Genomic DNA, 27,990 nt, shown 5'->3' on the forward strand with positions numbered 1-27,990 from the left:
AGGGGCCCAAAAAACGTAGAGTGGTTTCCATAAAATATGGGTGGTCACAAGTGTTAGGTTTGTAAAGGGTAGGAGTTAACAATATAGTCAAACCCACTTAGGGCACCAAAATATTCTTGTAACTAGGTATGTGACCCTAGGATTGGCCCTGTCTGGGGAGACACCGTTTTATAGAGTGGTCAAAGTCAGAGCATCAAAAAGCACCAAAAGTACCAATAGTAAAAGATCATTATACAGATAACTCCATTATACGAATAAAAATAAGAAAAATAATCCATATGTTATATATACAATTTTGTGTGTACTTATATATGCAGATAGAAAAGACTTACCTCGTCTATAGTGTTCTCGTCTTTTTTCAAGGCTAAGGAAAAAAAAGAAAGAAAGAGAAAAAAAGTTATTATCTGTAATAAAATTATCTGTAAACGGTAACAAAAATAAATAATCAAGTTTCTTCTCATTTCATACCAATACATAGGAACCACTGCATTTTTAAGATGGTGAAAACAGAAAATTGTTACATAGAATTCGAACATATCTCAAAAATCCAATCAACATCTGCGTATGCCCCATACAGGATAATGCGCAGGTGATGGAATCATGCGTTTAAAAGGAAATCAGCTTCTAGTTAAGTATGTAGCTGACAGCAGTCATGGTTTGTCAACTATTGAACGTTGTTCTTCTTGAAATGGAGAGAGAAACACAGACACTATATTCAAAGGAACCAACTTTAAAAGGCATCAAAACCTCATCCAATTAACATACTGTAAATGTCAGATAAAAAAAAAAAAAATATTAAGAAAAATGACATCAAAATGGAAATTACATATCGCCTTTAGGTTCATCATGAAAATCTGAAACAAATAACAATATATGACAAAGACTATCAGGTTTGAAAATGAATTTACCTAATATAATACAAGTTTAATGTACATTTCTAGAATTTCTATCATAAATTAACTACAATATTTTTATTCTTCTGCGTTTTATTCAAGGATCGCTCCAAATTTGACAAAAGCTTTTTTTTTTTTTTTGCTCTCAACACAAAAATGATTGAAAAATCTAAATTTGAGCTGCAAAACACCAGAGTTTGGCTATTTTGGCATAAAATGTGCATTTCCAAAACCACACACATGGACAGGTTTATAGGTTTCCTTGATTAAGTCCCCTTTTAACATACACAACGTTAAGTGATTTTGACAGGGGAACATCTAGCTATATATTAAGCGAATGGAATTGCTAGCAAATGTGGAATTATAAAAATGTGATCTCTCATCTGTCAATTAATTCCTTGGCATAAAGGTCTATATTAATGACCCAGTAATCGGAGAATGGGTTGACCAGGAAGAGCTGGAGTACTTCCTGCACTTTGTTCTTCTGCTCTGCATCACAACAACTACAAGACAAGACATGCACCGTAGTTGCTTAATTTTGCTTCAAGGAAAGAACCGATTATGATTTATGTAAACAGAGGTCACTAATTGCTGACATTCTGATAATGAAGCCAGCATATTGGTGTCATGGTGCATGGCACCCTGTCTTAAGTGTAGGCCTCCAAACAGACCCAATTTCAGTTGAACAGTCACAATTTTGGGGTTCTGTCCCAGCATCCCAGTTTTGTTTTCCTGCTTCCCGCATCAGAGCACACCAGGTAACTAGAATTGGGCAGCGCAGTGCAAGCGCATAAGACACACTTGCGCTGTTAACGGGCACTTGGACCACACAGAGAACACTTCAGCAGCCAGAAAGGCTGTCTGTCAGCCTGGTGTGCTTGACGTCAAGCTGGCACACTCCATCAGTGGGCAGAACCACCCCTGTTCTGTACAGGCCCTTCCAATATGGGCTTCAGAAGCAACACAAGTTTCATCCCTGGTGCGGCTCCCTCAGGACCCATTCAAGTACCGGCCAACCTGTCTCGATCTCTTACCTCCCAATGTTGGGAGGTATGAAAGTGTTTCCGAGAATTGCCAGCGTGGCAGATAGGACATATGTGTGAAAGGGAGGAGGGTTAGATGTTACAATTGTATGACATTCATGGACCCGCCAGCGCTGGAGAAGATGTAAGCATTTAACAAGCACCACTATCTCAATGGTCTGGGTGCAGTGGACCTGTACTTTTAGTCCTGCTATGTAAATCATTGCTGTTTTGATACGGTAATGTTTCCAGTGCAAGACTATAGGACGCCTCTAGTGCCTGTCTTCCTGAGAGCCACTGGAGGGTGCTTCTATTGCAAGTCAGTATTACCGTAGTAGCAGTAAGTCTAGGTACTCCAATCAATTTTTCTCATAAAGAACATTTGATTGGAGTAGGGCGGTATTTTGCTGTGCATGTGCTTCTATTCCCCAATGTTTCTCTAGCACTGGATTGTAAGCACTGGATTGTAACGAAAACATAAACATGCTTGCTGATTAAATGAACACTATAGGGTCAGGAACACAAACATTTATTCCTGATCCTATAGTGCTAAGTCCACCCTTAAGGTGGCTTGCCCACCTTACCCCCCTTAAAAGCATGAAAAACTCACCTTATTTCCAGCCCCAACAGGTCTGCCGGCACTGGCCCCACCCCCCTGGTGACATCAGAATTGCCAAAATGCTTAGCCAATCCAATGCTTTCCCATTGGATTGGCTAAAATCAGCAAGGGGGTGGTGCCAAATGCCATTTGGGCCAGTCAGCACCTCCTCAAAGTGATGCATTGAATCAATGCATCTCTATGAGGAAAATTTAGCGTCCCCATGCAGAGTGTGGAGATGCTGAACGACACAGCTGCCTACTGTGCAGCACTAAGCCAGGAAGCGCCTTCAGTGGCAATTTGGAGGTGTCCCTAGGGGCAATGTAAACACTGCCTTTTCTCTGAGTATCAAAGTATCTCTATGAGGAGATGCTGATTGGCACACTGCGAAGACTGATGATCTCAGCCATGGAGGTGGAGCCATATGTGGCGAGATCGGGGCAGCAGGGGAGAAATGGTAGGCCAGGGAAAAGAAGGGAAGCCAGGGACCTTGAGAGCAACTCTAGTGCTATCGTGTCAAGAATACAGGTTTGTATTCCTGACACTATAGAGCTCCTTTAATTAACCCCTTAAGGACCAAACTTCTGGAATAAAAGGGAATCATGACATGTCACACACGTCATGTGTCCTTAAGGGGTTAAGGGTGATAAAAATAAAGCTTTGAATATCTTTACAGCTTGTGGGGTAATCCTCCCCCTAAAGTTTACATTACTGTGTTTGGAACAAGCCAAGTCTTTAAAAAAAAAAAATAAATGCAAGATCAAGGAGTCAAGGAATTATAATGTTCAAGTTATGTTTGGAAGCTAAACTTGTTTTTGCCATTAGACCACTTTACCATGAATGGCTTTTAAAATGTATTGATCAAAATACACATTAAGTTTCTCTTAGGGATCTCAATTTTATTGTGTTGTATGTTGAATACATAAATTATACAACGTGCATTACAATCAACAAACAGGAATTAAAAAGCTTCCTCAGAAGCTGTAAAATGAATAAAAAAAATAATATATATAAAAAAATAAAAAAAAACCTTATGATCAACTTTAGCATTTAAAGCACTGTAAAAATATGATTGGTATGGAAGAAAAATATTAAATGAACAATTCTTGATAGTTTTATATATTATCAAGATGGAAAGGTCAGATGTTTAAACAAAAACTAAAAAGAGCACGCCTAGCATGAAAACAACCTGTGCTACTTGCTACTCGGATTTCTGTTCAATTTAATATAGAAGGGTAATAAGGCAACCCAATTAGGGTTAATTTACTAATGGCATTTGGCAGTCAGGTAACCTTCTTTTTAACAGTTCTGACTTCTGAGTGATCATAGACAGAGGTATTGATCCTAACTGGAGGTGGACACAAATCGCATTGATATTTTACAAATATTTTTTTTCTTTTACCCTCTATGGATTTGCCAACAATATATTCAGAAGACCATTTAATTAAAGCTCATATATAACTACCATTATCAAGGTTAAGACTTAATGGGACACCAGGGAATGACAATGATTGGACCATATAGACTTTTTATAATTTGTCTGGGTTTTTATAATTTGTCCTGGCTGTTATGGTTTAACTGTGTGGAAAGACCTAAAACACTAATTATAATTCACCAATTAGCTGCAATATTGTACTCCTAGAGTAGGCATAGGCAACCTTCGGCACTTCAGATGTTTTGGACTACACTTCCCATGATGCTTTGCCAGCATTATGGATGTAAGAGCATTATGGGGGATGTAGTCCATAACAACTGGGGTGCCGAAGGTTGCCTACCAATTGCTCTAGAGTATCAACGTTAAAGAATCACCCCACTAAGAAACCCAGTCACCATCTACCACCACCACACCCCAGAGTCACCATTTCAATAAATTTATACGCTAGGGTCCCCAAGTTGTCCCTTGCTTCATTGTCACAATCCAATTACCTTTTCACACCCTATTGTCCTGATCATTCCCTCTCACCCAAGAGAAAGCCTTTCTTGATACCCCAATGTCACTTTCCCAGGTCTCCACTCCAATATCACCACTTCTGTGACCCCCAACATTGTGTCACCTCCTCTACAGCCGTGTGCCACAACCCAACCTGCGTCCCATCCCAGTGTGACCATCTAATTACTCCCCATACCATTGTAACTATGTATTACTACCAGGTAATTACCTTTTTTGCAACCACAGCGTTGTGCTCTATCAACAAGTCTCCACCTTAGTGTCCTGTCTCTCATCATTCCATTGTAACTACCTTCTTACCACAGTATCACCTTCATGCTAGATCACCATCTCAGTGCCATCACCATTTTACCTTCTCACTAGTCCATTATTACCAGCTGTACCTATGTAACCCAGTGTCACCCTGCCCCATGTTCACTATCCGGCCCATCCCCATTCCTCTTGCTAACCAAAAGTTGCCCAAGTGGCAGTCAGTGCAGGTTTCTCATTTCCACTAAACCAACTTCCAGGACTGACAGATTTGGTTAGTTTATTAAAAAATACCTAATCTAGGCAAAAATTAATTGGGGTTTAGTTACATCACATAATCAAACATTGCATATGCCTGCCACAATGTCAATGTACCCCATTTTTGGCAACCCCTCCCTGTCACACGTGCCTCATCCCAGGGCCCTATTTAGCCTTGTACTACAGAGAACTCGAGATGGCAAATTTTCCCCAAGTCAGTAGCTCATTTAACAGACAATTGGCTGTTCGAGTAGGACCTGCCAAAGATGGGGTACATTGACGATGTGGCAGGCTTATGCAATGTATGATCATATAATGTAACTAAACCCCCATTATTTTTCGCCTAAATTAGTTTTTTTTTTTTTAAACAAACAAAATCTGTCAGCATCAAAGTTGCTGTTTAGTACATAAAGGAGTGCGCTGGATTTTCATTTTTATTGTACTTGTACTTATTGGCTCCCAGCAGCACCCTATTTATGCATGTTTAGGTGAGTGCACCCACCCCCTTGTTTTCCCAACTTCCAGGACTACCACAGAAGTCATTACTTACTGCAACTGTGTCTATCGCTCTGTAACTGCAGCATATGACAGATGTTACTGCAGACAGACACATGATTCTCATGGCAGTAATGACAAAAATACATTATTGGCAAAACAAAGCAAATACACTGAGAAGGAAAATGTAATATGGTCAGTTCTCTAGAGATTCTGTCGAAAGTAGGAATAGTGATTTCACAAAAAAGCCAATATTTCACCCCTTAACAACGTACTACAAAAAAAGATTGTTAAGGATAAATAGCGAATATATTACTCACTTGTTCCAGAGCAGGCAGACTGCTCTATGGATAGGGCATGGGTGGAATCAGGGCTGGATTTTACTATAGGCTAACTAGGCTTCAGCCTAGGGCCTCAAGATCAAGAGGGGCCTACATTCAAATTGTTACAAAATTAAAATTACACTATTCTAAAAACAGTGAACACTAAAACACTGAACCGAAAATAAGGAGAAATTCTACGCATATGATATGACCAGTGGCATACTAAGAGGGGGGCGGGGTGGGGGTGATCCGTCCTGCGTGCCACTTACTAGGGGGGTGCCCAGGGCAGACTACAATGCCCCTCCTGCCGCGATCGCCGAGACCGGCGGTCTGCAGCTCCGCAATGTGCAGAGCTGCAGACCATGGATCTCGCGTGCACTGCCCAATCAGAGCATTGCCGCGGGTTACCACGGCAATGCTCTGATTGGGTCTCGCGAGATCCATGGTCTGCAGCTCTGCGGAGCTGCAGACCGGAAATGAGGGCCCCCGGACCACCAGGGACCCCACCAGACCACCAGGGATTTAAGGTAATTTTTTTAGTCACCCCCCCTCCCTCTTACAATCACCTCCCCTCTCCTCATCACCCCCCCCCCCCCCCCTCTCACAATCACGCCCCTGCCTCTCACAATAACCCCCCCTCTCCTCATCTCGGCTTTTTTTTTTTTTATTTATTATCCGTGCCACATTTTTTCTAAAGGTTAGTACCAATCATAACATGTTTCATTTAACATATTGATATATATCACAGTAATGATGTATTTTACTGTCTCTCATGTAATTTACAAACTTAAAAATGGGAGGTGAAAGGGCCTCATAAGTGGAATAGCCTAGGGCCTCTTTTCATCTAAATCCGTCCCTGGGTGGAATAATCCCCACCAAGGATATTGTTTGGAAGTGAAGTTCACTGGAAAAAAAAAAAAAAATCAGGTGACAGGCAGTACAGGATAAAAATAATAAAAAAAGGGTAAGGAAAATAAAATGTAGAATTAAAAAAAAGAAAAAAAGACAGGAAGCAACCAAAATACCTTCATACATAAAATATCCAGATAAAAACCACAACGCGTTTAACCTTAAAAGGCTTTTTCAAGTGGAGGTAAAAAAAACCTCCACTTGAAAAAGCCTTTTAAGGTGAAATGAGTTGTGGTTTTTATCTGGATATTTTATTATGTATGAATAAAGGTATTGATTATTTTTATCTTGTACTGCCTGGCACCTGATTTCATTTCCAGTGAACTTCCACCCACACCCTATCCATAGAGCAGTCTGCCTGCTCTGGAAGTGAGTAAAGTCTTCCTGCTCTGGAACTGCTCTGGAAGTGAGTAAAATATTCAATATTTATATTCCTGGTATTTTATACTGTGAGCACTAGTTATTGTTTCTTTTTATATTTTATGGTCCTCACCCAACTGAGAAGCTTTATTCACGTATCCTTTAAAGTGGGGATTGCACGCTATCTATACTGGAGCTAGTTCTAGCTCCTTAAAACGTGAGTAGGACTATATCTATTTTATATTATATACTCTCCCTGCCAGTACATGCTGCACCATCATTTCCTTTGTTTTCCCATATACAGATCCACCGCCAGGGATATATTTACCACAAGGCAAACAAGGCATTTGCCTAGGGCGGCACTTTCAGGGGGGGGCGCCAAAAAATGCCACCCCAAGCTCCCAGACAAATTCCTTGTTTGCCTCGTGCTCTGGGGCTGTCCACCTTATTGTTAGTGAGTGAGTGTAGCTGTCAGTGTTTGTCTGTTAGTGAGAATGGGTGTGCATGTCATTTTATGTGTATCGAAGAGTGTGTGCCTGTCAGTGAGTGGGTGTGTCAGTGAAAGTGTGTGTTTGTTAAACAGTGCAGTGTGTGCGCCAATGACTGTATCTGTCAGTGAGTGTATATCAGTGCATGTATCAATGAGGGCATGTGTCTGTCAGTCAAAAAATGGCCTTGACATGAATTGGGGGGGCAAATATAGATTTTGGGGGTGTCCGAATTTAGTTGTGCCTAGGGCAGCACTGTGACGAGACCAATCTCGCCACTGTGCATTGGAGGAGCCTGGTTGCCTGCCTGCTGCCTTTTGACTATGGACCAGCATTTAAATACTTTATTTTCCTATGCAGAAAGGTCTATTCATGTATTTCTGCTCTGGCGTTCGGTAGATTCTGGGATTTATTGAATAAACTCATTTAACCCAGATAGCTATGCCATGGAGATTACTTCCCAATTATCTCCAGGATAGAAGACTCTGTGGAACTGGTTTTGGGCAGAAAAGCCATGCTTCCTTTGGTCACAAAGGACTTCCATCTATCTTTTGAACCAATGGACCAATGTGGATGATTTTGACATATGTTCGTATTTGGAGTATGCTGATTCTGAAAATGTATTTTATGTGAATGTGATGCATACTTTTAAAGTTATGAATAATGTGGAAAAACTGTATTTATCTGCCTGTGATAATTACATTACCCATTGTGTAAGGTAATTGTATCACAGGCAGAGGGGAGGATTTTGTGTGGGAGTGTCTGAGTGTATTGTACGTGTTTATTGGTTGTTTTCCCAAACCCTGTGGGTGGTACTAATGTGTATATAAGAACAATAAACCCACAGCTCTGTCTGTTCCTGCTTGACGCTCAAAACTGAGCCTTGTCTCGTTCTTGGGGGGGGGGGGTGGATTTATTGTATGCTGTTCCAGTTCGACTGCTAGGAGTGTAAACCTTTCGTATGGTTTTTCCTATTCGACTGTTTACTGCATTCGTATGTTTGAGAGCATTCATATGCTTCTCCGGTTCGGTGTATTGGTGTCTACAGTAGCTGTACCTGTGTCTCTGGAAGGGGAAGATCTACTAAACGGCTGTTAACCCCTTTTATGCCTGGGGGTGCCGTTACAAGCACAAATCCAAAATACACCACTGTCCACCGCAGATAATCTCTGACATCCCCATGGAAGAATACTTCCCATGCCTCCGGATACCATCTCTGGCTACTGTATAATCACACCCATATTGGTATACAAATTTTGGACTCTCTACCTCTGGACTATATAATCTGGACATTTCTGTATTTATTACCATATATTTCTTATTTAAGCTGTTTTCCCACTGTACTTTAAGGATTATTACTCTTTGGCGCTACTCCTTCTGTTTTTACGTAAAAAATTATTTTATATATATATATATATATATATATATATATATATATATATATATATATATATATATATATAATTTTATTATTTATATAGCGCCAACAAATTCCGTAGCGCTGTACAATGGGTGGACTAACAGACACATAATTGAGATCAGACCACTGGACGTACAAGAACAGAGGGGGTTGAGGGCCCTGCTCGATGAACTTACATGCTAGAGGATAGACACACACTCTACATATATATTTAACTATTTACTACTTTAACTATTAACTATTTGTCTTTATTAAATATAATTTGAGGGACCTGCCTGACAACCCAGGCAGAAAGTCCAGAGAATTTCATTGTCAAGCCCTATATTTAAAAAAAATACAAGGTAGGGGAAACAGCACTAAAGAAACCAAAACTATAAAAGATGGTATGTAAGAGGCAGCAAACCTGAAGTAGGGCTCCCTCTAAGCCCTACTGACAAATACAACGAAAAAGGTTGCGCCAAATAAACTATGTAACTAGATACTAGAAAAAGATTGCAAATATGTATGAAAAATTAGATACAAATAAAATAGGAGGTAAAACAATTTAATAAAAAGAGTCCTAATGCACAACTTGCCAGGAAAATAATCAACAGTCTGTGAAGAAGAATGTTCTTAAGAAAATCTGGATGGGGACAACTTTGTGGGATCCATATGTGGAAACAGAAAAAGGATAATCGTGCAATAAGTTCTATAAAAATCAGTATTTAAAAGTATAGTCTGATGTGGACCTACTCATGTGTATTAGAGCTTATAACCAACTCTAGTATGAATGGCATGCAGCGGTACAATCCCCACCTATAGGATATGTGTAAATATCACAGTAGTATGTAGCCCATAAAAGGGTTAAAAAAAAGAGAGACAACAAATAGTGCTCACTATATAAAAGAAAAATAGGAGTACAAATAGCAAGATGTTTACTCACATTTGATTGAGCAGGCAGACTGCTCAATGAATCAGGCGTGAGTGGTACAATCCCCACCTAGAATTTCTTAGGAGTAAATACTCAACTGGAATGGTAAAATTATTAACCCTTAACAATATATAGTGGTGTATATAAAAAAATAACCTCATTTGAGACATTTTTGCCAGAAGCTCAAGGAAGCAAACTGAAGGGTCAGTGTTAGGACCCGCTTAGGGGGGTCTGCCTTGACATTGGCAGGCGGGCATTCCCTTCAATGGCCATTGGAGTAACTAAATGACCTCCATTTGTTTAAATATACATAGGGATTAAGGAGAGAGCACAGGTAACTTTTTTTTTTCTTTGGTTTTTACTATATATTGGGGCTGATGTGTACTGTAGTCATTGCTGTCGGCCCAGTAGTGATGGGAGTGAGCGCAGGATTTCTCTTTTTGTATTTGTATTCTACTAAAAAAAGACTGGACATACCCCATTTTGAATACCGTGGGTTGTCTACTTTTACAAAAGGTATGCCATGATCGGGTTAATTTTCATTCCTGGGCTGCCATACGGTCTCAAAGGCAACATAGGCCCAGCAAACCAATCTGGCAAATTTCAATGTGCAAACATGGAAAAGGGGAAAGCAGTACATTTGACCCCTGTAAGTTTGCAAAAACCCATAAAACCTGTACATTGGGGGTACTGTTGTACTCCGGAGATGTTGCTGAATACATATGGGGGAGTGCTCCTGGTCATTAACATATAACAGGGACTGATAATCCGTGCCGTGAAAAGATAACAAAAAAATTACAACCTAAAAGTCTGACAAAGACTGGTGGTAGAATTAGTGCATGGAAAGTGTTAAAATACCACCATTTGAAATACCCTAGGCTGTCTACCTTTCAAATATATATGGTTTGATGGGGGTAAATTACATTGGCCAGCTTCAAAAGTGGCCCAAATAGGATATGGGTGCATGATGGCCAGCTGTGAAAATTCCAAGTTGGAAAACTGGAATGTGCACCCTCCAAAGAAAGTATTTTAGCCCCCAGAGAACCCGAAACACCTGTACATGGGGGGTATCACTGTACTCAGGAGATGTTGCTGAACACATATTGGGGTGTTCTTTGGCAGTAACTCTTAAAGTTCTCTGTACATGTATGTTTAAATTGCAATGTGTGTCAAAAAAAAATCACCAAAATCTATTTTTTTTTTTACATTTTTTTTTTTAAGCATAGATTGGTGGTAAAATGTTTGCATGAAAAGAGTCAAAATACCCCAGGTTTAATACCTTCGGTTGTCGTCTTTCAAAAAATATATACATGTGAAGGGTTATTGAGAGATTCCTGACTGATCGTGTTACAATGTAACTTTCATTAAGTTTGAAAAAAAAAAAATGGTTTGGAAATAGCAAAGTGCTACTTGTACTTATTGCCCTATAACTTTCCAAAACTAAGCTAAGAACATGTTAACATTGGGTATTTCTAAACTCGGGACAACATTTTGAAACTATTTAGCATGGCTGTTTTTTGGTGGTTGCAGATGTGCAACAGATTTTTGGGGTCAAATTTAGAAAAAGTGTGCTTTTTTAAATCATATTTTATAATTTTTTTATAGCAAATTATATATGATATGATAAAAATAATTGCATCTTTAGAAAGACCATTTAATGGCGAGAAAAACGGTATATAATATGTGTGGGTACAGTAAATGAGTAAGAGGAAAATTACAGCTAAACACAAACACCGCAGAAATGTAAAAACAACCCTGGTCCTTAATGGTAAGAAAATGGAAAAACTGTTTAGTCACTAAGGGGTTAATATTTCAGAATTGCAGAAGATATGTAGAATTTCAACCTCTTAAAAATTGAAAAACTTTTAAAAATATTGTGATCTACCGCACTGCAGGTGAAAGAAAACACAATCAATAGACGTTTGATTTGCCAATGTTCCAACCTCATTTGTCATTTCTGCTTCATTGCTGACCTATCGATTATCTGGCTGGATAACTGCAGCTGACTGCTTATTTTAGTCATTTACACAAAAAAAAACCTCATTAAGATTAAAATCACAGCCATGCAGATTGAGACGTTCCTTTTGAGTAGGTACCAAGACGTAGAAGACGAATTCTATGTTAAATATGTAAGCCAAAAGTCAATGCATGCTCCACACTTACTGAAATACATCAAACCCTTGGTAAAAGATGTGCTTATACCAAGGTAATTCTCCAAAATCAATTATATAAATCTCAGGGTTGTCCAACTCAGGCCCAGTGGTGTATTTTGGATTGGTGCTGCCCTAGGCATGACAGAACTGGGGCCCCTCCTAATTTAAATGTACCCACCTCTTCCTGTTAACCAACACACATTTTTACTGACTGACACACACACACACTGATTTGATACATACAATCATTCAGACACACTCACTGAGAGACAAGCATAATCACTCAGACACACACACACTCACACGACAGACACACACATGCACTAACACACATTTCCCCCCGCCCCCCCAACACAATGATTATTTTTTTTAATCTTTATTTTTGTGATGCATATGTAAACAAAACATCCTGCATGGTCACAACAACAAATGCTAGAAAATGTATACACAATATATACACAATGAAGCATGTTACGTGAAGTTATGAACATTGAAAGATATCACATTGCTTCATTTCGAAAAACAAAATAGCATGAAGAGTAAGTATAAATTGATCATGCAAAGAAAAACAGCAGGGCTGCCCAAGATTATCATCAACTCCATGGACGGACTTCGCAAGTAAGGTGTAGTGGCTATTTAACTTAAGTGAGATTAGCATATAACAGTATTGATATTTATGTGCTTAGGTAAGAGAGTGCATGTTGTGCCCCTCACTAGGTGTACAAGATAGGATAACCATTGAATCCCCCATCCCTGCAACTGTAGGGAACTGAGCTAGGTAAACTCAGACAATCATGGTGACTTCGCTATTGTAAAAACAGTGTGACCTATGCGGTGGGTGATTTCCCATGTCTGCCCTCAGCCTAGGTGGACCATATCTGTGTGGAGCTGTAGCTTGTTGGGTACTTGCACCCAAAGGGGGTACCTGCGCCACATGCTCTTCACCTCCTCGTGCTGCCTCCCAGCTCCGTCCAGATGCAGCCTCGTTTCGTGCCTCGTTGCACCCAGATGCAGGTAAAAAGTTGATCCAAACATTGTTAAAATATGGAAAGCAAGGCTGGTTCAGATGGCAACCTGTTTTGTTCTGTTGAGGAGGGTCTGTCCGCCATTTTGAGGGACAGCATAGCAGTCTGAGCCAACACAGTAGCTACCATCTGTGGATGTCGGAGGTAAGTGGGGCAGTCAGTGGGGACCGGAATAACCCCCACCAGTCCAAAGGGGGAAGGGGATAGCAATTCACAGGTTACTCTGTCCATTGTAGGGCCAGGAAAGCGGACGTCTCTCCTTGAACTATACTCGCTTAGGCTGCGAGCCTCCGGTGAATGGTCAAGGGCTGGGGAATCCCGTGTGAGGCATCTCTGGGTTCAGTGTCATCCCCTGGGCAATATTTAGGAAGGCTCCAGCAGGGGCGGGCTGGGCAGGGAGGCAGGGAGGCAATTGCCCCCCAGGCCGCCTAAAATTCTTTTAGGACCGGCCGCGGTGGGCCGGCCCTTTAAATGCTGCAGCCGCCGAGCGCTCTGTAAAGAGCGCTCAGACGGGCTGCAGCAGCTTCTCCCGTCCCTCCCCTCCCCTGTAGCGTGGCCGAGCCGGTCTCCGGTCCGCAGTCCCGGCCGGAGTGACGGGAAGGTGCACACTGAGTAAGAAGAGGGGAGGGGGGGGGAATAAGAAGAGGGGAGGGGGGGGAATAAGAAGAGGGGAGGGGGGGGAATAAGAAGAGGGGAGGGGGGGGGAATAAGAAGAGGGGAGGGGGGGGAATAAGAAGAGGGGAGGGGGGGAATAAGAAGAGGGGAGGGGGGGGAATAAGAAGAGGGGAGGGGGGGAATAAGAAGAGGGGAGAGGGGAGGAATAAGAAGAGGGGAGAGGGGGGAATAAGAAGAGGGGAGAGGGGGGGAATAAGAAGAGGGGAGAGGGGGGGATAAGAAGAGGGGAGAGGGGGGGGATAAGAAGAGGGAGAGGGGGGGATAAGAAGAGGGAGAGGGGGGGGATAAGAAGAGGGGAGAGGGGGGGGATAAGAAGAGGGGAGGGGGGGGATAAGAAGAGGGGAGAGGGGGGGGATAAGAAGAGGGGAGAGGGGGGATAAGAAGAGGGGGGATAAGAAGAGGGGAGGGGGATAAGAAGAGGGGAGGGGGATAAGAAGAGGGGAGAGGGGGGATAAGAAGAGGGGAGAGGGGGATAAGAAGAGGGGAGAGGGGGGATAAGAAGAGGGGAGGGGGGATAAGAAGAGGTGAGGGGGGAATAAGAAGAGGGGAGGGGGAATAAGATAAGGGGAGAGGGGGGGAATAAGAAGAGGGGAGGGGGGAATAAGAAGAGGGGAGAGGGGGGAATAAGAAGAGGGGAGAGGGGGGATAAGAAGAGGGGAGAGGGGGGATAAGAAGAGGGGAGAGGGGGGAATAAGAAGAGGGGGGGAATAAGAAGACGGGAGAGGGGGGGAATAAGAAGAGGGGAGAGGGGGGATAAGAAGAGGGTAGGGGGGAATAAGAAGAGGGGAGGGGGGAATAAGAAGAGGGGAGGGGGGAATAAGAAGAGGGGAGGGGGGAATAAGAAGAGGGGAGGGGGGAATAAGAAGAGGGGAGGTGGGGGAGTAGTAAGAGGGGAGGTGGGGGAGTAGTAAGAGGGGAGGTGGGGGAGTAAGAGGGGAGGTGGGGGAGTAAGAGGGGAGGTGGGGGAGTAAGAGGGGAGGTGGGGGAGTAAGAGGGGAGAGGGGGGAGTAAGAGGGGAGAGGGGGGAGTAAGAGGGGAGAGGGGGGAGTAAGAGGGGAGAGGGGGGAATAAGAAGAGGGGAGAGGGGGGAATAAGAAGAGGGAGAGGGGGGAATAAGAAGAGGGGAGAGGGGGGAATAAGAAGAGGGGAGGGGGGATAAGAAGAGGGGAGGGGGGATAAGAAGAGGGGAGGGGGGATAAGAAGAGGGGAGGGGGGATAAGAAGAGGGGAGGGGGGATAAGAAGAGGGGAGGGGGGATAAGAAGAGGGGAGGGAGGATAAGAAGAGGGGAGGGGGGATAAGAAGAGGAGAGGGGGGATAAGAAGAGGGGAGGGGGGATAAGAAGAGGGGAGGGGGGATAAGAAGAGGGGAGGGGGGATAAGAAGAGGGGAGAGGGGGGATAAGAAGAGGGGAGAGGGGGGATAAGAAGAGGGGAGAGGGGGGATAAGAAGAGGGGAGAGGGGGGATAAGAAGAGGGGAGAGGGGGGAGTAGTAAGAGGGGAGGTGGGGAGTAGTAAGAGGGGAGGTGGGGGAGTAAGAGGGGAGGTGGGGGAGTAAGAGGGGAGAGGGGGGAGTAAGAGGGGAGAGGGGGAGTAAGAGGGGAGAGGGGGGAGTAAGAGGGGAGAGGGGGGAATAAGAAGAGGGGAGAGGGGGGAATAAGAAGAGGGGAGAGGGGGGGGAATAAGAAGAGGGGAGGGGGGATAAGAAGAGGGGAGGGGGATAAGAAGAGGGGAGGGGGGATAAGAAGAGGGGAGGGGGGATAAGAAGAGGGGAGGGGGGATAAGAAGAGGGGAGGGGGATAAGAAGAGGGGAGGGAGGATAAGAAGAGGGGAGGGGGGATAAGAAGAGGGGAGGGGGGATAAGAAGAGGGGAGGGGGGATAAGAAGAGGGGAGGGGGGATAAGAAGAGGGGAGGGGGATAAGAAGAGGGGAGAGGGGGGATAAGAAGAGGGGAGAGGGGGGATAAGAAGAGGGGAGAGGGGGATAAGAAGAGGGGAGAGGGGATAAGAAGAGGGGAGAGGGGGGATAAGAAGAGGGGAGAGGGGGGATAAGAAGAGGGGGGAATAAGAAGAGGGGGGGAATAAGAAGAGGGGGGAATAAGAAGACGAGAGAGGGGGGAATAAGAAGAGGGGAGGGGGGAATAAGAAGAGGGGAGGGGGGAATAAGAAGAGGGGAGGGGGAATAAGAAGAGGGGAGGGGGGAATAAGAAGAGGGGAGGGGGGGGAATAAGAAGAGGGGAGGGAAGGGGATAAGAAGAGGGGAGGGAAGGGGATAAGAAGAGGGGAGGGGGGAATAAGAAGAGGGGAGGGGGGGGAATAAGAAGAGGGGAGGGGGAATAAGAAGAGGGGAGGGGGGGAATAGAAGAGGGGAGGGGGAATAAGAAGAGGGGAGGGGGGGATAAGAAGAGGGGAGGGGGGATAAGAAGAGGGGAGGGGGGATAAGAAGAGGGGAGGGGGGAAATAAGAAGAGGGGAGGGGGGAATAAGAAGAGGGGAGGGGGGAATAAGAAGAGGGGAGGGGGGAATAAGAAGAGGGGAGGGGGGAATAAGAAAGAGGGGAGGGGGGAATAAGAAGAGGGGGGAATAAGAAGAGGGGAGTGGGGAGTAAGGAAGAGGGGAGGGGGGAATAAGAAGAGGGGAGGTGGGGGGGAGAGGGGAGGTGGGGGAGTAAGAGGGGAGGTGGGGGAATAAGTAGAGGGGGAGAGGGAGGGGGAGTAAGAAGAGGGGAGGGGGGAATAAGAAGAGGGGAGGGGAGGGGGGGAGTAAGAAGAGGGGGGAGTAAGAGGGGAGGGGGAGAGTAAGAAGAGGGGGAGAGGGAGGGGAAGTAAGAAGAGGAGAGGAGGGGAAGTAAGAAGAGGAGAGGGAGGGGAAGTAAGAAGAGGGGGTGGGGAGTAAGAAGAGCGGAGGGGGAGAGTAAGAGGGGAGGGGGGAGTTAGAGGAAAGGTGGAGAGGGAGGTGGGGAGTAAGAAAGAGGGGAGGGGGAGTAAGAGGGGAGGGGGGAGTAAGAAGAAGAGAGGGAGGGAGAGTAAGAAGAGAGGGAGTGGGAGTAGGGAGAGGGGGAGGGGGGAGTAAGAAGAGGGGGCAGTAAGAAAGGAGGGGAGATAAGAAAAAGGGTGGAAGAAGAGGGGGAGGGGGAATAAGAAGAGGGGAGGGGGGAGTACGAAGGAGGGGAGATAAGAAAAAAGAAGGGGGTGAGTAAGAAGGAGGGGAGATAAGAAAAATAGGGGGGTAAGAAGAAGGAAGGGAAGTAAGAAGAAGAGGGGGAGGGGGAGTAAGACGAAGAGGGGGAGGGGGAGTAAGAAGAGGGGGAGTAAGAAGGAGGGGAGATAAGAAAAAGAGGGGGGAAGGGGAGGGGGAGTAAGAAGAGGGAGAGGGGAATAAGAAAAAGAGGGGGAAGGGGAGGGGGAGTAAGAAGGAGGGGAGATAAGAAGAAGAAGAAGGGGAGTAAGAAGAAGAGGGGGGAGTAAGAAGAAGAGGGGGGAGTAAGAAGAAGAGGGGGGAGTAAGAAGAAGAAGGTGGAGTAAGAAGAAGAAGGGGGAGTAAGAAGAAGAAGGGGAGTAAGAAGTAGAAGGGGGAGTAAGAAGAAGAAGGGGGAGTAAGAAGAAGAAGGGGAGGAGTAAGAGGAAGAAGGGGGAGTAAGAAGAAGAAGGGGGAGTAAGAAGAAGAAGGGGGAGTAAGAAGAAGAAGGGGGAGTAAGAAGAAGAAGGGGGTAAGAAGAAGAGGGGGTGTATGAAGAAGAAGAAGAGGGGAGAAGAAGGGGAGTAAGAAGAAAGTAGGAGGGTTAAAAAGCTCTAAGGGACAGAAGGGACAGCTCTATAGGACAGGGGGCAAGACAGGGAGCTCTTTCACACTATGCGCGCACACACACACACACACAATGCATCCCTATACATACACAGAAACACACAATGCATCCCTATACATACACAGAAACACAACATGCTTCCCTTACACACAGAGAAACACACAATGCATCCATTACACACACACACAATGCAACCCCCACACAAAGACAATGCATCCTTTGCACACATACACAGAAACAGACAATGCAAACACACACACTGCTTTTCTTACATACACACAGAAACACAATGCATCTCTTACACTCAATGCACACACATACAGACACCCACCTTGCATCCCTTATGCATACAAACACAGATTCACACAATGCATCCCTTACACACAACCAGAAACACATAATACATCCCTTATACACAAATACACACTGCTTCCACTACACACAAACACACTGCATCACCTGCACAAACTGGTATCCCTATAAACTACATACCATAAGCACACATATTAGATCCTCTACAATAACTTATAACACATCCCCTACACACTCCACTCCCTGTGAGCGAACTCATGGGTGGGTGGAACATATAAGTGGACTTATGAGTGGGCCTTATGGGCATACTCACCGTCAGGCCCTGGGGCCCAGACCTTGAGCTGTGTAAGAGGCCCCCAAAAAATGGAGCTGCTTCTAATTCTCCCAGAACATGGAATTTTGTGACCACAGTTGCAAACAGCCTCCAGAGATCCTGTTCTACACCAGACCAGTGGAGCCAAACTGCAGCTCATCATCATCCTCATCTAATTGTAAGTAGGCAATCTAGTATATTAATAGTGACACTAATCTATAATTTACCTCACATTAAAGGGACACTATAGCTTAATGAAGTGGTTGTGGTGTCTATAGCTGGTCCCTGCAGGCTTTTTAATGTAAACACACACTGTGTGCAGCACTGGCGTTAGTTCATATGGCAGATCATATGGGTGGGGCATTGTGATGTCACATGGGGGGCCGGCAAATTTATATTTTGTCTAGGGCGGCAAAAATCCTTGCACCGGCTCTGATCCTGGGCAGGTGCACCAGTCTACTGGTGACCCACAGGAGGGGAGTTCACCGATTGCACTGCACTCTCCTCCTGCCCAGACCCGTCTTGACCGCAGTGCAAGTGCCCTCTGCCCCTAATTTACAGTGGCTCACACTCACAACAAGCAGTGCCTGGAGCCCTTTTACAGAGACGGAAACAAAGAGCTTCTGCGGCAGCTAGCCGTCCTGCAAGCATTACATTAAACAGCTGTTCCCAATGCAGCCACAGGTGGCGTTGTGCTGGGAGACTGTGATTACTCTTCACTTCCTCCCAGCCTACAGAGCAGCGCATGGGGGAGAGAGAGGAGGAGGCATGATTTAATCTTACAATAAATCCTCTAAGCAAACCTTTATAAATTTGGGGGGATCAGCTCTGTTTCCACAGTTTATTGGTGTTTACTCTGATGTCTGTATTAATATTGAGGGATGTCTAAGTAGTAACGTCAGTGTGTGTCAGCAGGGCCAGCCGTTGGGGTGGGCAAGCTGTGCGGTCACGCAGGGTGCCATGACAACAGAGGCACAGCTCACAAGTTGGGTACACCAGCATATTTAATTTAAACGATTCGCTGGTGCGCACCAGCAGTAGGTCAGATCATATCCTCTCCCTCGTGGTTCCAGCGCTCAGTTAGTGAGTCAGAGCACAGGCTCAGAGATTCTCAGCCTGTGCTCTGACAACATTGAAAGTCAGAGCCGTGAAGGAGTGGGTATGGCAAAGAGCTACTGATTAGCATAACATCAATATACGTTATAAAACCAGGAAAAGGTGGGCATGGATGGTGAACTGATTTGGTGGCGCAATGGGCCACTTGACTGGTTTTGCCCCCCAGGCCTAAGGCTGCCAGCCCTCCCCTGGGCTCCAGTCTGTGGGAACGAGTGGTCAGGTAGTATACCCAGATATTTGGTACCAAGCGTGGTGGGAGCTCGTGTTCAGCACGTCTGGTCCGTTCAGCAGTCAGGCTCTGCCCCTCATTTAAAAATTTTGCATTTTTTGTATTTTATTTTGATTTTCTTTTTCGTCATATGCACTAAAATATGTATAAAAAAAAATTATTATAATTATGGTTTCTTCACGGCCACGTCTGTTTGGCGCTGCTGCCATTCACTCCTAGCGTGGTGTCATTCTAAAGGTGTGCCTCCCAGATGATGTGCGGGCTTGCAGGAAGGCAGGCGGGTGGCCACAGAAGGCAGCGAGGGAGCGTTGATTTCTGAGCTGTCCCTGCTCTGCAGAGCAATGCCGTGAGCAGGAATATGGCGCAAGGGACAGCTCACAAATTTAACTGGCTGCCTGCCCCAGGGAGGCCCAAAAGGTGGCCATCCGGCCAGATCTTGGGCCCCCTTAAGACGAAGCATTAGCCTGGGCATTTGGGGGTGGCGGTTTTTGCCACCCCCTGGAAAGTGCCGCCCAAGGCAAATGCCTTGTTTGCATCGCGGTAAATACAGCCCTGGTCTGGCCCCCTCAATGCTGGTGGACCACACCACAACCTCTCAAATTCTTTAAAAGTAATATACTGCCAGGGAATTATGGGAGTTGCCGTCAAACAGCAGCTGGTGGACAGGAAGTTGAAAGCATTTCACTGTGGTCACCAAAAAGATCTGCTGCGCAGCATATGTCAATAACTTAAAATATATATCATAACCTACAAAATATTGAATCAAATTCTAGCCTGAAAGTTATACCCCAATTTTAACTGACTTTGACTACAGATAAGTAGGCATAATTCTTAGACTTGGAGATTCAATGCGCTCCAAACTGCAATTCACCCAAATTTTGGCTGATTGGGTGAATTTCCAAACTCCGAGCTGAAATTAAAATGTAACTGAATCACCAGCAAACTGAAACATGCAATGCCTAAGCTTGGTCGTTTTAATTTGTGATTCTTCTGATGAAAAAAAAAAGAAAAAGCAGATGATTGATGGATAAGGGATAGTCACTAAATGCTTATTTTATTCACAGATCAAGTGAGACGTGACCTACAGACTGAAAAAAGGAGAAGTAAAACAATTATTTTTTATATATATATTAATAACCCCTTAAGGACCAAACTTCTGGAATAAAAGGGAATCATGACATGTCACACATGTCATGTGTCCTTAAGGGGTTAAAAAGTAATAAAACATACCGGTATATTGATTATTTACCGCTTTGACTTTTTTTCCACTCTATTGGTTATTTTTTCTTGCTACGTGAAAGAAATGGCATGAAAATGGATCAGTGTTTTGTAAAATATATACATGTTTATATTATGTTTATATTTAGCAGTACACTGATTGGCTAATTTTCACGCCCTTTTTGATCATCTGATTCGTTTCCCAAATTAGGTTTTTCATTATCAAAATTGCTGATCTGAACTTCTGGAGTTTGTTTTATACAGATATAAAGCACTTTGCTTCTGGAGGACTTCGTACACTTCCAGCAGCATCATTAGTGTTCCGAGCTCCTAGTGTCTAATCTGCGCACAGAATGCATCAGTGAGTACGCTTATTACGGTGCCAATAGACAACCAACAGTGGCATGAAAGAGTGTGGATATTCCCTATTCGGATTATGGTCATTGGAAATGTTGAGAAATGCAACACATCATTCTAAGACAACGTTTAACTGGCTGAGTATTATAGGAGTTAATATCCACAGCAGGGTCACTAGAAAGAGCTCACTGGCATCTACTGCTCACATGGCCATACAAGATCATTGCTAGACATGTGGTCCAAGCAAGAGGGACTCTGTACAGCTGCTTTCAAAACCTATAGATCAGTACAACAAGCAGATAATTTTATATATTTTATTCGGAGTAAGAAATCACCACAATAGGCAAACAATGCATAACATGAAGTGTGAGAAGAAAGTGCTTGGTCCGTTTTAGAGTATAGGTTACAGAACAAGTAAAATATTTTTTAACCCCTTGAGGACACATGACATGTGTGACATGTCATGATTCCCTTTTATTCCAGAAGTTTGGTCCTTAAGGGGTTAAACCCATTTCTAATTATCAGTCTCTGAAAAATATATTTCAAGAAGTTACATTAACAGTGCAATTATAAAAATAAAAATATTGCCACATTTGTTCATCAATACCATATTAACAAGAAACTAGAAACACTTTAGCACTTTTCCCTGGCACCTTATTAGTGGGGAGAATGGAGGGGGGACACAAGCAGTGAGATAAAAATTCAAGTTGGAACCATATTGTGCCTCCAAATTGAATTCAGCAGCCCCTAGGAGTGAAATATTTGGCAGCTGATAACTGGCACAGATTTGATTCATGTTTTCCAAATGTAATATGAGAGCAGTAGTGCGTTTATATCTCTCGGTTATATTTGCGGAAAAAAAAACTCCCAGTCTTCAGTAGCAAATTTGCATAAAACTCTGTTCCACCTCTTCTCCATACAGGGCAATATAGGTAACGGTATCCGTAGCTGCATATTTACATTGTGAAGAACACTGTTCTGTTTCATAGATGACACCACTGGTATTTCCTGTACAAATTAGATGCATTTTCCAGCCCAACTAACAGCCTACCACATCAGTAAGAGTGCAGGCAAGTAAGTTTGTATTTTAAGTTAGTTCCTGCAAGCTGGACCTTTAAATAAAACGTGGCAACCCTTTAGTTGAACAGTTTCAAACAGTCTTGGCTTTTGCAACACGTTTGTGCCATGTAAGGGTTAAAGCCCAATTTACAATCATTACAGTGCCCACCCTACAGACATGGAGCATTTTGGAATGTGGCAGTCACTTAACCTTTTCACCCCCATCTTCCAATGCCTTTGGGGCAATGCATTAGGTAAAGCCATCTGGTGGCAACACAGCTCGGGCTTTATTGATACAATATGGACACAATTCTGCTACAAAGGACACATTTACAGAATAAAACAAGTAAACTGTTATTAACAGATAAATAATTAAGAACAGCACTCTAGTAACGCAGAAAGAAACACACAATATCCCAGTAGATCTGCAGACATGAACCCTGATACATAGCACATTACGGCTTAAAACTATTTACTTAATAGAGATATTACAAATTGGAAAAATAATTCTCCCATTCTGCTATTTTTCAAGCTTGGCATTTTGTAGCCTAAATTCCCAATTTTATTGAATGTACCATAAAACATAACAGATTTCATTAACGAACGCTGAGGTGAATTAAAAATAGAATGGCAACATTGAGGTAAAAATGAATAAGCTATGAGGCAAAAAGTTAATAAAACAAGCAGAGCTGGATTCTTTTTTCTCCAAATCAGAAACTTGTAATTATGCAATACTGCTTTTAGTTCACCAAATTAGAGCACAGTTGTTATGAAAATGAGCACTACAGGCCCCCAGACCACTTAATCTCAATGTCATGTAATGTGCGTGGTGTTCCAACCCTCACAGTATTACAATTACACATTCCAGACACAATAACCAAGTAGGATATAGTATCCTTGCATGTTACTTTTCATTGTGTCACAATTGTACTTTTTTTGGCCCAGAATGTCTTTGGCTGTCAACAAAATTTAACATCACCTCTTTTAGTCCATCCTATTGCTTGATGGCTCACATTTAGCAGCATCCTTCCTCAGGTAGTCCTACAAGTCTGATATACTCTTCCCAAATGAACATATATTTTAGAGTTATTAATTAAGCTGCAAATTGTAGTGACAAAATTTAAGCAGAAGTTCGACAAACTCAGCAATAGTCACAACTTGGCCACTTGGACCTAAATTTTGCAACAATTCAGAGCATATTGAAAACCAAAGCAAAAACAAGCAGATTATTAGTATTATTGAAGTTTATAATACCGTATTCCACAGGGCTTTACAATATTATAAAAAGGGGAAATTTAACAAAAACTGAGACAATTACTGTAACGGATCACCTGGCACCCCGACTTGGTACCTCCGTTAATGGATGCTCCTAGCGTTTCCTGAGGACTCCAAGCACTCTGGCAGACACCACAATCACCGAATCTGAGAAACCTTTAAATTCTCCCAAGCATATGAATGCTGTAGACCATTGAATAGGAACCATACGAATAGGCTTGTACTCCTAGCAGTCAACTGGAACAGCATACAATAAATCCTTCCCCCAATAATGAGACGACACTTCACTTTGAGGGTAAAACAGGAACTCTGGACTGGCTCATCCAGCCTGGCTTTTATTACACTAATCCACATACAGGCCACACCCAGGGGGAGGCATAAAATAACCAATCACATACATGGTTCAGCCCACACATCCCCTCCCCTCAGATAACATTAAACTCAATTATCCGGTACACTTTTTCAGCCAAGTTCTGGATGTACCCCAAAACCCGGGGGTACACCTTTAAATCCAGCATCGCTGGATAGCCCTTATTCAGGGGGACAACATATCCAAAATTCAAGTCATTCGGATGAACGGTTCGTGAGATATGGGGTTCCAAAGATTTGACCGACCGCATGGGTAAAGTATCCGAAAACAGTTCCATGCATTTTGGCCCTGCGGTCGGTCACAAACAAGGGAATGAAAACAGACGAATTGCCTGTGTTATAGAGCCTGGAGAGGGTTTGAATGAATTCCCTTGTTTATGGGGTTCTTTCTACCGAACGGCGGGTCATTCGGTAGTTTCTATACGAATTTCTGGAAGTATGGAGGTCTCAGCGGTGTTTGCCTAGTCAAGTGTCCGATTTTAGTTCCAGACACTCGACGGCAAAACACCGCTGTTCGGTAGTTTAAGATGGCCGCCGCCACGTGTTTGTTTCCCGAATGGCGGCCACCCAGAGGACAAAGAATACATTACACTGATTGCCAATTACCCGTTTGCAACATTGTTGCAAACTGTAATTGGAGGCACACTTATTCCTGGGTGGTCTGGTTGTTCGGTAGTTTCACTCAATATACTGAATGGAGTGATTCTACCGAACAATCAAATGAATGCTGCATACATATCCCAGGTTAAACTTAATACACATATAATATTACAGGCAGTACACTAGAGTATGTATCACAGTCTTAAAGGGACAGTAGTCCCAAAAGTCCCAATATGTCCATAGATGCTGTTAAAAGGGCCAGTAGCAGCAATATACAGTACAATATGCCCCAAATAACCCAGGGGCCATAGTCAGCAGGTAGGAGGCTAGCAAACAGGCTTCTCCAGGGCCCAGTGGCGAGGTTGGTTTCGCCACAATTACAAAACGTTGCAGGAACAACAGGTTAATGAGGACCCTGCTCGAAAGAAATTACAATCTAGAGTAGGGTGTTTACAGGATTATAATCTGGATTCTTTTTCCATTCTTTATTTAAGCTTGGACAGCAGGCAAGTCGGGATAAAATAACAGTGGATAGCAATAGAAAAGCAAATAATGACATATTTGCATAAGGCACATGGTACAAAAAAAATCCACTGATGATGTACATCAATAGTTACATATGAGAGTATTTGTGGGCTTTTATCTGTAGACAAAGCATTTTGCTTTAATAATTTTTTTTATTTTTTTTTATTAAAAACCAAACATTTTTAAAAACCACAGGGATCATATTCCATAAAGGAGGATATATGTGATACATAAGGTATCATATTGAAATCAGGATACATTGTTTGTCGGATGCATTACTATAGGCAATACAGGTTACCAGATTTCCTGATTTTTGAGGGACACCTATGGAAGCTGTGCTCTTTAAAAAAAAAAAAAAAAAAAAGGAGAAGGGAAAGGAAGGGAAGGGAAGAATAGTAAAGTGGAAATGGGAGAAGATAAAAAGATTGGGGGACACCTATGGATAGGAGTGACTAAACCCTAGAAAAGAGTATCTGTTATTCCCTGACTGATTGTATAATAATATGATAAAAATAAAACTATAGGGAAGAATTATTATCAGCACCCTTACGTGGAGTCGCCCTAAATGGGTGTTCTACCAACTCAATCAGTTGTGATGATCTACTCCAAATAGGCATGTCATTTTGAGATCTGTCTGATGGAGATAATAATCTTTCGCCCCTTTAGGAGATTTTTCACTCTTCATTAGACAGATCAGACTCAATCTTCAAGACACACAGTTCATTAGTATGTGGCACATGACGTGGGGAAACCTTCCTCATACGCCAGAGCAGCTCTGTCACAGTCGAAGACACTACTCAATGTGTTGTTATCCCAGACATCATGCTAATGGATGGTTAGGCACATCAACAGTGACGTAAATTGCATCAAGAACACTCAATTCCTCTCCCTATCTTAAGCACATAGATGCAGAAGTGGCAGGTTTGAGGTTACTCGAGTCTTAAGTGTTATGTGCTCCAATGTTAAATCAATTACATATGGTTGTTCCTTTAAGGTCTAAGCCAAGATCAATTAAAGGAACACTATAGGATTTGGAATATAAGTGTGTCCACCCTTTCCCCCTTAAAAAGGGTGAAAATTCGCCTTTATTCCAGTGTCATACAGGTCTGCAGAACCTGGCTCTGCCCACTTGGCCAAGATCATCAGAATTTACAATCTCAACAAATCCAATGCTTTCCCATAGAAAAGAATTAGGAGGCTTATGCGCACACATGGCCAAATGCCGCTGTGCTCCAATTAGCATCTCCTCATGCAAAGAAAGTTCTACATCTCCACGCAGAGCGTGGAGACGCTGAATGTCAGTTCTGCACATTCTGAAGTGAGTGACTGCCACTAAAGAGGTCCATAGAGAGCAGTGAAAAGGCAGTGTTTACATTAAAAAGCCTGCAGGGACTGACTTTACTCAGAACAACTACATTAAGCTGTAGGTGTTCTGATGACTATAGTGTCCCTTTAATTTATACCAGGAGAATATGTATTTTAACAAAAAGCTTAATTGGAAAAATTATACAACTCCAGCTTGTTTGTATTAAGAATGGGCAATTTCCTTGACATTTCGCTACAATTCCCACATTTACTGAATAAACCCAACAACCATAACACAGTACGTCATGTAATAAATGTAAAGGTGGTGGTTATAAGGTTTCTCCCCTCACCTCACTGCTCCTTCAAACCTCTACCAATCCCCCCCTTCCCTCTCTTTCCCATCATCTGAAATTCATTCAATTCGCCTTTTCAAATCCTTCTCTGCTAACATTGCCATTACTTATCGTCCCCCTGGTTCCCCTCTCCTCTTCCTTGACCACTTTGCTGCCTGGCTACCCTATTTTCTCTCTTCTAATATTCCGTCCCTAATTTTCGGGGACTTCAATATTCCCATTAACCTCAGCAGCCTCTAAACTATTTTCAATTACTTCCTCCCTCGGGCTATCGCAGTGGGCTAATTCTCCCACCCATATAGCTGGCAATACCCTCGACTTTATCTTCTCTTATGCATGTCCAGTAGCTAACATCTGCAACACTCCATTTCCTCTCTCTGATCACCACCTCTTATTTGCTCTCGAGTACCCCCTCATCTAACAACCTCAGCCCAACCCCCCTCAACTCAGGAGGAACCTTAATTCTACTGACCTTCAGCAGCTGTCAGCTGATATTGATTCACAACTGCTATCCATCCCTTGCCTCTCCTGTCCCTCACTGGTCATCTCCACATATAACACTACCCTCACCTCTGCCTTGAACGCTGCAGCCGCGCTCCAAACAAGCACCTCAAGGAGGACACGCCCCCAACCGTGGCATACTAAATCAACACGCTACCTGCAAAGATGCTCCTGAACGCTTCTGGAGGAAGTCTGCACCCAGTCAGACTTTCTCCATTATAGATTCATATTGTGTTCATACAGCACAGCCCTTGCCAAACAGTCATACTTTTCCTCTCTCATTAGTTCATGCTCCCGCAATCCCAAGCATCTCTTTGACACCTTTAATTCTCTTCTTCGCCCTGCTGTGGCCACCCCCGAAACTAACCTTACTGCCGATAGCTGTGCATGTTACTTTACCGACAAGATTGAACAGCTAAGGAAAGAATTCTCCCCTACTTGCCGTTCCCTTTCTCAACCACATGTAGATCATGCCTTTCCTACCCTTCTGACTTTCTCCCCAGCTACCGAACAAGAGGTGGCTGCACTTCTCCTTTCTTCTCACCCCACCACTTGCCCGCTCGATTCAGTCCCATCTCACCTTATCAAATCTCTCTCTCCCCTTGTCTTGTGCCTTCCTTAACACACATCTTCAACTGCTCTCTCTATTCTGGCGTTGTCCCTGCTGACCTTAAACATGCCACTGTAGTACCTATCCTGAAAAAAACATCTCATGACCCGTCCTCCCCCTCTAACTATCGTCCCATATCCCTGCTCCCTTTTTCCTCAAAGCTTCTGGAAAGACTTGTCTTTACCTGTATGTCTCACTTCCTTAATTCCAACTCTCTCCTTGACCCTCTTCAATCTGGCTTCCACCCTCTCCACTCTACTGAGACTGCTCTTTTCAAAGTTACTAATGACCTAATCACAGCTAAATCCAAAGGCCACTACTC

The 27,990-nt window shown here is 43.6% G+C and overlaps 1 protein-coding gene across 2 annotated transcripts in view; it reads right to left on the reverse strand.

Annotated features, from left to right (window-relative positions):
* Window positions 1-27,990, reverse strand: part of CDK14 (cyclin dependent kinase 14) — a 528,056-nt gene that overhangs the window by 483,346 nt on the left and 16,720 nt on the right. For both annotated transcript variants that reach the window (XM_063452462.1, XM_063452461.1), the window contains exon 2: window positions 333-364. In XM_063452462.1, coding sequence (XP_063308532.1) covers window positions 333-364 — 32 coding nt within the window. The remainder of the gene's footprint in view (window positions 1-332; window positions 365-27,990) is intronic.

This window comes from Pelobates fuscus, chromosome 4 (assembly GCF_036172605.1).
Source record: "Pelobates fuscus isolate aPelFus1 chromosome 4, aPelFus1.pri, whole genome shotgun sequence".
In the NCBI taxonomy this organism is placed as follows: Eukaryota; Metazoa; Chordata; class Amphibia; order Anura; family Pelobatidae; genus Pelobates; species Pelobates fuscus.